Consider the following 12253-nt stretch of genomic DNA (forward strand, 5'->3'; position numbering starts at 1 on the left):
CCCTCCACTAGACTCCCTCAATTTTTGGCCAAAAGGTTCCTTTAAAGTTTTGTATGAGCTTTCCCAAGAGTTGACTAAGCATCCCTTCCAAATTTGGCCTTATCCAAAGCTTGAGTAGGCATAACCATCAATCTCTCCGTCGGCGGCCTCGAGGGCGCTATCGGCGGACTTCTGAAAAATTTTGTTCTGTAGTCTCGGGAAAAACTCGCTGTCGACAGAATCGAGGGCGTCATCAGCGACATAGTTCAAATCTTCACATTTTGGTTCTTTTTGATCCAAATTCGCTCCTTTTTGTATTTTTTGGTCCAATGACCCTAATTCATCATTCCTGCAACAAAACATTAAAAATACCTTACTTTAAAGTGCAATATCATTAAAAACAGTATAAAATATGTATGAAAATCTCAACATATTTTCCTTTGGTCAGATACTTCACTTTCGCCGCCACTCTAAGGCTCTCACTTCTCCCTCACTTGAGGGCTAATAGTCTCGCATTAGTTTCCAATCGACTAGACCAAATTGAGGATTTTAATCGGTCAACTTAAAATATCCAATTCTGCATCCAACAAAGTATATTTCCCTATTTATTTGCACCCAACTCCATGGATGAAATACTCTCCCATGAAATCAAATGTGATTCTCCACATGTTGTAGAAATCATAGCCCTTTATAAACATATGAATTCTGAGTAATCATAGTCCATATGTGATCCTTCTCAATTGGCCATATCAAAAATTAAATGAAGATCAGAATTCAAATCATCACAAATTATTGATATTTAAAATCATATAAAATAAACTCAATTCTTCACAAAACCATATCTCAAAGTAGGGAGAAGGATAAAGAAGATTACTCATAATTCATGAGAAGGATGTGATAAAAGACAGATTTTGCATATAAAAACAAGTTTACAAAACAAAATAAATAAAAAACACAACTTATCTCACAATCCTTCCCAAGAAAATCACTAGAAGTTCTCTCCAAGCCTTTTATTTTTTACAAGCACTCTCAATTCTCTCTTAGAAGTGTAATGAAGAAGAAATCTTTCACCTTCTCTCTCCTCTTACAATGCTTGAAGAAAATCTCCAAGCCCTTAACTTTCTCTCTCTCTATCTAACTCTCATTGGTTTCACGCCACCTCCACGCACACCACCTCTTAGCCCTAGACTTCCCTCTCCTTTTGTCAAAGGATGCCTCCCTCCAAAATAAAATCAAAATTACCTCCAAAATTCTATCCAAGAGTCAACGCTTTTGAATTCAAAAGACATGTTCATTGATCCAAGAGACATATCCCTTCATAAAAGAATCTTTTATAGTATCTAGATGCATTGAATTACTCCAAGAGGTGTTTAGAACAAGCGTCCCTTTGAGAATTCATGCAAAATTTGTCTCAATCCAACTTAATTAACAAAAATTTGTCCCTGGCACTTCTAGCTCCAAAACTGGCGTATCATGTGCCAACTCTCTGTCAAATGGTGCATCTATTGCCAATCTAGCGCATCATGTGCCAATTTGCTGAAGATCGCACTATTCTGGGTTTTGGTGCATCTGGCTCTAATCCGACGCATTTGGCGCCAATCCGATGGATCTGGCCCCAATCTGGCACGTCTAGTGCCAATATGAAGCATCATTAGCCAATCTGGTGCATCTTGCGCCAGAATATGAAAATTAACTGTTTTGGCTCCAAATTTCGTTCATTTTGCTACTTTTGCTTCAAATGCCAAAAATTGATATACCTGCAACAAAAGGATGAAAATACCATTCTTTAAAGTACAATATCACAAATAATAAGCATAAAATAAATACTTAAAACTACATATTATTTTGGTGTATCATAGGTATCTATTGATACCCATAATATCCATATAAAAAGCAAAAATATCGATGGTTAGCTAGCCTATCCAACATCTGATCTAGAAAAGGGTAAATGAAAGTGATATTTCCTAGTGGCTTAATTTAATTTCCTATAATCGATACATATAAGACACCCAGCTTTGCAATGAAAGTGGTCATTCCAACATCTAATCCATATGGCTTTTTTTACATTGCAACACTGATCTCTAAGAATTTTCCTTAAAATAACACCATCTAGCATTGCAAAGTTTGGTGGCCAGTACTGTGTTGCTATATTTAAATTAAATTTCTCCCTAAAATCACCACATATTTGATTTAATGAAAAAAATAACTAATTATTGTAATAAAAAGTCAAATAACATAAGTTTAAACATATTTTAGCTATGGCTTTACATTTATTCAACCTATTTAAAAATCTTTAAGAAGTCGCTTTTCAACTAATTTCTTAAGAAAATCTTTAAATAATTTTAAGAAGTAGCGAAAACCTCAGACAATATTAAAAAATAAGCCTAAGATAGTGTCGGTTGTGGACAAAGTAAGCATTCAATACACATTAAAGCTAAAATGTTGTCATCATCACCACCTCAACAACAACAATAGTAGTCAAAGCTAGTACTAATGAGAGATTTTTTATGTCCTTTCAATGAAAGGATGAAGAATACTTATTCCCTTAAGTGGTAAGTGATTAGAATGATTTTTAAGAAGATGATGAAAAAATTGACTTTTAGTTACATAAAGCTCGGAAGCCATAAGAGGTAGATAAGACTAATAATCCAAACAACTGACTATATCTTTTGTTAGCTTGGGCTAATGATTTTTGATATGTTTACCTTCAAGGTCTAGTTTGAAAAGAATCATAAATCTAAAGAGCCCATCATATCGAGAGAGCAGCTCATAGATATGATTTATGGGTTTGTGAAGGCCATTTAATGAAAGTCTTTAACCTTTTTTAGTCAATTCAAAATTGAGGAAGGTTAGACTCCTTCATTGTCTCAAATATATAAAAAAATCATTTCTAAAGTTTAACATTCACACAAACATATGAAGAATTCTACAGATTCATCGTCTGGATTGTTCCACTAGTTTTAGAGGGCAACTCAAGAAAGATCAAAACCAATATGCAAAAGAAGAATCTTACACTAGTGGAGACTAAAGACACCAGTGCTTTAGAAATTGAGAGTCCAGTAAAGGGTGTTATCTTTATGGATGGAGTAAAACCTTCATACACCCCCTTGCATATAGATTATGAGCTTGTAGTCTTCTACTTGCTACTTCATTGATGGATTTAGATCATACAAATTAGTCTTTAGTTTTGAGTCTCCTTGTTGTCTTCAAGAGTAATGACCCACTTTTTTTTGGGGTATATAACCACCACAGAATTCTTATTTTCTTACATGCTTAACACCTTAAATTTTATTTTTATAACCATAAGACTAAAATATTTGATATTAAAACACAAATATTACCTTCACTAATTTTTTAAAAGTTAAATACGCATTTTCATGTCCCCCCTTCCCTCACAACAAAATAAAAAACTCTCTTAGTCAGCATATATTTCTCTTAAGACCTCTTATTTGCTTTGTGTGGTTGAATTTGCAATATGGATGAAAGAGAGTGGTTGATTTGTATATAAAAAGTTGTGGGTTGTCTTAGACTAAAAACGTGTTCCGGGTGGTCTAAATGCAAACGTGCGGCCTATGCTTTCTTCCTCTTTGTCAAACTAGCCCACGAGAGAGAGAGAGAGAGAGAGAGAGAGAGAGAGAGAGAGAGAGAGAGAGAGAGAGAGAGAGAGAGAGAGAGAGAGAGAGAGAGAGAGAGAGAGAGAGAGAGAGAGAGAGAGAGAGAGAGAGAGAGATGAGACCAAAGAGCACCTTATCAAGCTCCGGCGGATTCCAACCATGGCAATCTCCAGTACCTTATCTCTTTGGAGGTCTGGCAGCAATGATGGTGCTCATTGCCATGACACTCATACTTCTTGCCTATTACCAACACGAATCATTGGCCGTGGAGAGCCGACCGAAGAAGTCTGAGATTTCTACGACGGAGATGGAGCGGGGTGTGGTGGTCATCATGGCCGGAGGTGAACTGCCATGATGACATTAAACTAAGGGTAATAGTTTAACGGTTCTTCTTTAAGAGAAAATTTTGGTGACATTCTTATTAGTTGGTTTAATTTGTCGATTAACGCAAATACTTGTAATGTTTTTTGTAATAGCTATTGGAACTTTGATATTTTTATAAATGCTCATGGTAATTTCATTAATCTTATTAGTAAAATTACCATTTCTCATGGTTATTCTTGTTTCTGGAATAATGATAACATTTACCATTACAAGTTTGTGTATTTCTACGTATATGAAACTTTTCCTTGTGTGGATTGGTTTAAACTTATCTGGTTTAAAGGTTATGCCATAAAATTTGCTTTTAAAACTTGAAAAATTATTCATAAATGTCTAAAAACTTGTGATATTCTCAATTTAAGAGAGATGAACATTAATAATCTTTGTGTTCTTTCTTCTAATAGCATTAAAAATCATGATCCTCTCTTTTTTGAATATCAACTTTCTCACTATTTTATGAATAAATGTGTTCTTTATGGGTATTTTTTTTATTGCTTCTAATAATTTTCAAGTTTTATATCATTCTAAAAACTTTTTCCTATAAAATATAGAGGAGATTTCATCTTCTTCCTTTGCAAATTACAACATATTTTATATTGACTGAAGAAAATTCTTGAACATTCAAAAATAAATTTACTCCTATTTATTCTATTATTGGTAATATTCATTAAATAAATTTTTTTAAAAAAGTAGTAAATGAAAATTTAAGAGAAATGTACCAAATTTTATAATTGATTTTTATGGTTTCAATTTATGATCTTTTGTAGTTCTTAGCTCTTTTTAGTTTTTGTTTTTCCAAGTTTTCGTACTATTGTCTATTTGCTTTATGTTTTCACATTTTAGTCTCTTTATTGTCTTTATGTTGGTTTTTTGTTCTTCTTGTTTTTGTTTGAATTGTTTTTTGGTTGGTATTGATAATGTTCTTTTCTATTTCTTTTTCCTTTATCATATTAGCTTTGTTTTTCTTAAACCATTATGGATTTTCTTTTCTTTTATGCTTTGTATCCTTCAAGTCCCTTCTTTTCTTATGGGCTCTTAGATATATTTTTTAAATATTTTTTTCCTATTAATGCTGGTTGTATTTTTTTTTTGATATGTTTGCCTTGGTTTTATCTTTATTTTATTGCGAGCTTTAATATTGATCAGATACTATTCTACGATCTTTACTTTATGCTTTGATTTGGTTTTAATATTTGATCATCTATTGCCTCTATTAAAATTAAACCATTTTTCATAATATATTTTTATATTCTAAATTTTGGATGAAATTTTAATATTATATATGTATTTTTTCTGATCATTGTTTCAATTCTTTTGTTATTCTTCATGAGGTCGGTTGATGAGGTTAATTGTTTCTGTTTGGTTGCAGGGAATGGCTTTGACCTTCTCTCTCTCTCTGGTGTTTTTTTTTAGTGTTGTTAACAATTCGTTGTTGCTATTAGTGGTTGTGGGTGTTGTTATTTCTCACTGATTAATGGATGTGATAATTGCTATTAATGGTTTGTGGCTGTTGCATTTATTAGATTCAGCGATCATGCTATTTTTTGATCTTCTTTGTCCCTCATTGTTATTTTGCTATTAGTGGTTGTTCTATTGTTCTTTTTAATACTTGATCTTCACTTTTTGCTGAGTTTTGGTATTAAGCTTTGACGAACGTCATCCATTATCAAAATTCAACCTCTTTTTGAACATTTTTTATGTATTCGATAGTTTGAATGAAATTTTAATACTTTTTTATCAAGTAAGTTTTGAGCTCGGTTTTTCATTATTTTCTCCTCGTTAAATTTTAACTGTTTCTTGATTATAATAGTAATAACACCCCCAAGTCCTAATTGATCTAGGTGTTAATGAGTTCAACCATATTTTAGCCCTACCCTCAAGGAAAGGGAAAAAACCTAATTCTAACAACACCATTTGACACGTCATTATAACGAAATGGAGCGCAAAGTTTTAGAAAACTTGCTAAGCGTAAATTTGGATCCTCAGATGGGGTTCCCCCAAATTGGTTGTTCTACACCATTTGGATAATAATAGGCTTCAATTCAAATGTATTAGCTTCTAAGATAAGAGTTTGAATACTTGGGTGAATTTCATCTGTCGTGGGATTAGTGTAATCCCTTGATGGTCTATGCGTGTTATGATTTTCATTAATTGGTATTTGGTTATCAAAATTATTTTGTTGAATGTTCTCCATTTCTTCTATAAGTTCATGAAGTCTTTTCTAATTTCTAATTTTCCTAAGAAATATTATAATAGTAAGTTTTGAGCTCGGTTTTTTCATTATTTTATCCTCGTTAAATTTTAACTGTTTCTTGATTATAATAGTAATAACACTATTGATCTCTTTCCTCACTTGTTTTTGTTTGTTTCTTTTGTTGGCTGTTCTTTTCTTTGTTTTTTTTTGCAGGTTTATCACTCCCAAGCTTTCTTTTAGATGTTGATATTCTCAAGTATTGTTACTGGTGTCAATTTATAGATTTGTTGCTATATCTATTATAGGGTGTAGCTATTACTGTGATAGTTGGTTTTCTTTATGTTTGTTTTTGTTGTAATTTTTATTTTCTTTTTTTTATTTTTATTAAGAATTATATTCTTTCTGTAATTTAAAACTCATTCTTTTGTTTAATTAAATTTTGGACGTAGCCTCACATTACATACATATAAAAAAAAATGATTGTTCGTCCCGAGAGGTCGAGAGTCGAGACTGTTTGCCCGATTTGAGAGATTTCAACTCGTCTTTTTATTAGTTTTTAAGATAGCCCCGTAAGTACTCGTCCATTTGACGACGGTGAGCGTGGTGATGGAAAGGGAGCTGGCGACGCTGGACAAAGGCGCGCAATGCTGCAGCTGGAACTACTGTGGGCAGCGTTTCGCTGTGGGCTACGCCGATGGCTCCGTCGCCATCCACAATTCGGACTCCTCCATTTCTCGCTCCTCAAAATTCATGGTCAGTTCCGTCTCTCTCTCTCCCCCTTCTCTTTTTAACTGCGCTTCTTCCGCTTAAACCCTAGATGTATGAAGCAAATGCTATGTACGCTTAGTGTTTTGTATATTAAAGTTAATGCAAGTTGCTTTTAATTCGAGTAAGATTTAGTAAATCCTGAAAACTGTTTGATATGACATATGTTCGATCCGGCTAAACCTCATAAATTGTCTGGCCATTTGCTTCAGATTAAATGAATATAAAATAAATCGAGGCACGGTGGGTGGCAACTTCAACAAATGTCTGTAATTTTGATTTGGTTTGAGTTTTGCTGGTTTTCTTGCAAATTAGCATGAACCCATTTGTTTTGTTTGGTATAGGTTCGGGGTTTGATTAATTGAAAAAAAAAAAATCCAAGTTGAATCATGCCATACCTACGTACATTGAGCCTACTTATGTGTTTGAACCATATAATCAAACGTTAAATGTTGATCCCAAATTTATAGTTTAGAAATTTATTTTCTACTACTAATACATGTGAATTCAAATCAAATTAAGCCAAACCCATTTACTTCTTGCTAACCAACCAGAGTCACAGTTTTACTTTTTAATTCAAAATGAAAAGACCGTTTTATTTCAAATTTTATGTCAACTTGGTTACAAATTTCAATTATGATGTTTGTTTCAGTTTGATTTCAAATCATGATTAGTTTGGATTCAAAGTGCAGATTCCTAGTTCCTTCATTGAATTAATGACAATTGATTCCAGATTAGCAACCCATATAGCTGGGGCACAATTATATATTTTCCTTTAAATTATCAGTAACTTACATTTTGGTATATAGTTCTGTAACTCCAATTCTTTAGAAACAAATTTTCAATTTTATTGCATCAATTTGGGCGCTATGTTAGTTGACATATTTCTTTTGCAATGCTTTACAATTTTGGTGATATCTATCCTTGTATGATTGTTTGATGATTTTGTGTGATATATTTCTATAGGTGCATGCAGATGGCATTATGAATATTATTTGGATTCCTCCAGAATTTGGTGATGCTATTGCCTGTATTTGTGTTGACGGAACATTGTCCTTGTGGGAGGAAGTTGGAGATGGTCATCATTTAAAAATTTGTTTTATTTGTTTGAGTTTATGCTAGTTCACATTATTACCGTGTAGTCGATTCATTATGTTTATCTTGAGAACTTGAATTAGTGATTTTATCTGATTTATGGTTTTCTATCTGGTTTGGCATTTTGTAATTTTAAAAGATACGAGCATATTGACATCTTCGAGATTCTTTTTTCCAAAATTGTATAAAGGTGTTAGGACACTATAAATATAACTCATTCAGTTTACTTATGAAACTTAGCATACCGTTGGTCATGTTATAACTGTAACCTGCATTTGCAGTATGTTGCGCTACAAACATCTGCAATCCATTGATGAAGTTTGGGAATCACAAATTAAGACAACAGTAACAGATGCTTATGAGAGCTGTATTAAACAAATGGTTTCTTTCAGAGCATGATAAACTTGCCTGCAAATTTTTTGGTGAAGTTAGATTTGAGCCATTACTGGAATCTATCTTTCTTATTTTCGATAAATTAAAACATTCCACGATGACCTTTCCTTTTGCATCTATGTTGTGTGTTGTATGCCAAACTCACTTATTGGCTATGGTAGGGTATATGCAATTTCAGGGTATTAAAATTTTGTAGGGATGCCATTATTGTTGGTGATATCAGATCAGGCTTATTACTGTAATCTCTTCTGCTTAGTAATGAGTAGACTGATTTACTAAATAATGGAAGAAAATCTTTTCCAATTTCCACTCTATTTGTGTAACTTGTAGTATGTTTCTCTTTGTCTGGCAGGCTAGTCAGTTGAGCTTTAACTGTGGTTAAATTGGTGATGAAATGGTTATCCTAAGTTAGAATCTGTGAGATATCTCATGCGTTCTTTGACAAGGGGTTCCTATTAAAATATGACATGGATTTATGAGTATCTGGACTCTTAGGTCTCAGTTGATTTGATAACTTTAAAAGTGAAGAAATTAAAATAAAAATAAAAAATAAAATGAAATGGAATTGTTTAAGAAAGTGAATTAAAATTAATTTCCATGTGCTTGTTTGATTGAGGAGAAATGAAGTGAAAAAAATATTTTTTTCCTTGTGTTTGGTTGAGAATTTGACTTTTTCATTTCTTATAAGGAGGGTGCTTCAAAGTCTTAATGATGATTCAATTATTCTTTTTTTTTTACCAATTTTTACTTGGGTTGGGTATGGAAGTATTAAATAAATTAAATATTCTATTAATTATAGTTGAAACAAATTCCTAATTTGAAATTGTGAAACAAATTACATTTGCATTCCCTAGAAGTTTATTAAATCAGACATGCCTCAAAGGAGGGTGTGTGTATAGTTCTGAAATAAAATCTATTGCATGTTTTGTTGTTCAAGAGGTGTACAGGTTGTCCAACTTTTAATGAAGCCAACTAATTGTCTTTTTCCCATCATCTACCTTTTGTACACATTTTTCTTCTAATCTAGGATTTGATATTTTAATGGTAAAGCTAAGTCCTTTAGTAAAGACTGATCCCTTAATATGATATGGACAGTCTTTATCCACCCAACGTATGACATAGATTGTTAAAATTATAAACTCCTTCTTACTTCATTTTTTTAGTGTTCTCTACAATTTTGTTTAATATCTTTAGCTTGTATTAACTGTTGATCCATTTTAAGATGCTCATTCTTGTTCATTAACTTCTCACTTTTCTTTAGATGCCCATTCTGTTACATGGAAGCAATGTAAAGTTTTTGAAAGGAGTAGTCCTAGAGTTCTTGAAGTACAATTTGGACTTCCAACTAGATACTTAAAAATGGTCAGCTATTAAAATGATTTCATTTATTGATATTTATGCCTCATTCTCTTTTTAATTAATTTTGATTTTTTTATGTGAATTTTAATTATTTCTTGATTTTTTTTTTCATTTTATTTATGCATCAGGTAATTTAGGTTGTGTGATTTAAGTCATTAATCGAAGTGTTGATATAGTTGCTAATTGCCATCACTAGTTTCTTTTGTATTGCATTTGCTAAGAATTACCTCAACTTGTGGTCTCATTAGCATTTAAGAGAGATTTTTGTTAGCTTCTTGTAAAGTTGGTTGTTTTCAGGATGCAAAATATATTCCTGGATTCTTTTATGTTTCAATGGTCATGCTTTAATATGGGCTTGAGACTCCATCCCTATTGGAAGAGCACTGTTGAGCTTGGATATTTCTCGACCTTACTAAGTATGTTGGTGATTGTCTACGCAAATATGCTTGCATACATGACTATCATGTATGGGCAAATAACTTGGGAATAGTTATAAGCCTTCTAAAGGTCCCATAGCTCTATTGTCTGAAGGATTTATAAAGTATCTCAGTTTAAATAGCCTTGCTGTATTGAGCATGATTATATACTTTCAAATCAGGGTAGAGCTTGTTATAATCATGTGCATAAATTTGTCAGCTTATTTGATATTTGTGGTACTTTTCCATGAACCTTGGTTGTGATAGTTGTGGATCTTGCTGGTACTTATAGGTTTCATTATCCAAGGCCATCCTCTAAAGACTCTGGTTGGAATCATATAATGATCAAGCATTTTGTGTTGAACTTAGATTATTTTAGGGCAAAACGGCTCAATTTACTGGATAGCTTAAGTAACTTGAGGCAATGAGCATGCTTTTGAAGCTATGTTTTAATAAGAACTGGTTTCCCAATAGGGGAATGTGTGTTTACACGTGCGTTTTGATCATGTTTGATTTGCTTGAGGCTTATGTATTTGAGGATTATTTTAGTCTTTGCAAGCGCATTGGTATTTTTTCATTTTTCCAAATGACATTATGTGGTTTGTGGCGCAGTAACACACTTATTGAGCCAAGAAACATTTCTTAATGCCTTTGCACATTAGTAAAAGTACATAAGGCTTTGTAGGAGGTTATGATTGCCTTAGAAATTTTCTAAATAGCTTAGGAAAAGTATATAATGATAACACATTCTTGAAGGTGAATGAAATTATGATGTATTGGCAATCTTTGTGAAGATGAATGCATTAATCTTTTTTTGGAGCTCACACGAGGTCATGATTTAAACTTGTTATAATTTTCTTCATGATTTTCAAATTTTTTTCCTAGTTTTTGGAGTTTTTTTAACTAAGTATTTTAAATTAATTAATAATTCTAGAAAATATGAATATTTCACTTCTTTTTTGATGACACGAGGAATTTTTCTAAAATTTATGAGATTTTTAAGAAAACTTTATATATTTTTATTTTTTGCAATTTAAGTCTTCTTAAACATATTTTATATATATTTTAAAACTATTGAGTAATGTAAACTTAGGTTAACACCTAGGATGGCAACTTGCCATTTTGGCATTTGCCATCCAATGAACACAAGTTTAGGTTTGCCATGTGGCATGGTGTGACCCATTGGAGTTCTCTTGTATTGATTGGGCCACTGATTTGACAAGCACTTTGTTTGCCACTTAGTTTTTGATGTGGCACTATGTGGCACTTGTTTTCCTTATGGACCTTGGTCAGGTAGAGTATAGAGGCCACAATAATTTATGTCTTGATTAGGGATGATTAATAGGGTATCAATTTGATTAATGGGTTGGATTTACATTTCACTTGACCCAAGTATACTTATCTTGAATTTGTCCCATTTATTATATGGGCTAGAATATTACTTGGGCTTGCTTGCTTAATCCATTTATTATATGAATTATGTAATTGTTTAGATCAACATGATTCGGTTAATTCAAATATGAATTGCTTAACCTCATTAACCGGTCTTGAACTTACTGAATATGAACTCGAATAATTGCGCACAACCCCGCTTCTCCTTCCATTGTTTCGCAGCAACAACAGGATCGCCACATGCAAAGACTTACAAAACTCCCAGCGATCACACTGAAGCCTTCTCCCTCGTTTTTCCGCACTATAGGGCCGCACGTCTCCACTATTTTGTCCTTCTATTCCACATGCAAAAACACCTCCAATCATAACCGAAACCCGCCTCTCTTTTGTTTGTGATCTTCCAAGTTGTCATCACTCCTAGTCTTAGATGCCACTGGACTTTTCCCTTTTGCCGCAAGCTTTATCAGCCTTACTCATACAATGCCAATCTCCCAGTCGTCTGTGCCTCTCCCTGCATCGAAAGCTCTACTCCACTTTAAATCCTAACAAACACTTAATCGCTTCCCTCTTATCCGAGCTGCTCCTGCTTTTCACTATTCAACCTTAATTGACACAGTAAAGGAAACCCATGCCTCACTACCCTAACCTGTGCCCCTCTCTGCGCC

The 12253-nt window shown here is 33.0% G+C and overlaps 1 protein-coding gene across 2 annotated transcripts in view; it reads left to right on the forward strand.

Moving 5' to 3' along the window:
- Positions 1-6630: 6630 nt before the first annotated feature.
- Positions 6631-12253, forward strand: part of LOC110035875 (protein SEH1) — a 51027-nt gene continuing 45404 nt past the window's right edge. The window contains exons 1-3 of one of the 2 annotated variants that reach the window (XM_020740188.1): positions 6631-6921; positions 7900-8011; positions 9683-9783. In XM_020740188.1, the coding sequence (XP_020595847.1) occupies positions 6775-6921; positions 7900-8011; positions 9683-9783 (360 nt within the window). In that variant the 5' untranslated portion in view covers positions 6631-6774. The remainder of the gene's footprint in view (positions 6922-7899; positions 8012-9682; positions 9784-12253) is intronic. The other variant, XM_020740189.1, reaches the window with a different exon arrangement.

The sequence above is a fragment of the Phalaenopsis equestris genome, unplaced genomic scaffold (genome assembly GCF_001263595.1).
Source record: "Phalaenopsis equestris unplaced genomic scaffold, ASM126359v1 Scaffold200479, whole genome shotgun sequence".
In the NCBI taxonomy this organism is placed as follows: domain Eukaryota; kingdom Viridiplantae; phylum Streptophyta; class Magnoliopsida; order Asparagales; family Orchidaceae; genus Phalaenopsis; species Phalaenopsis equestris.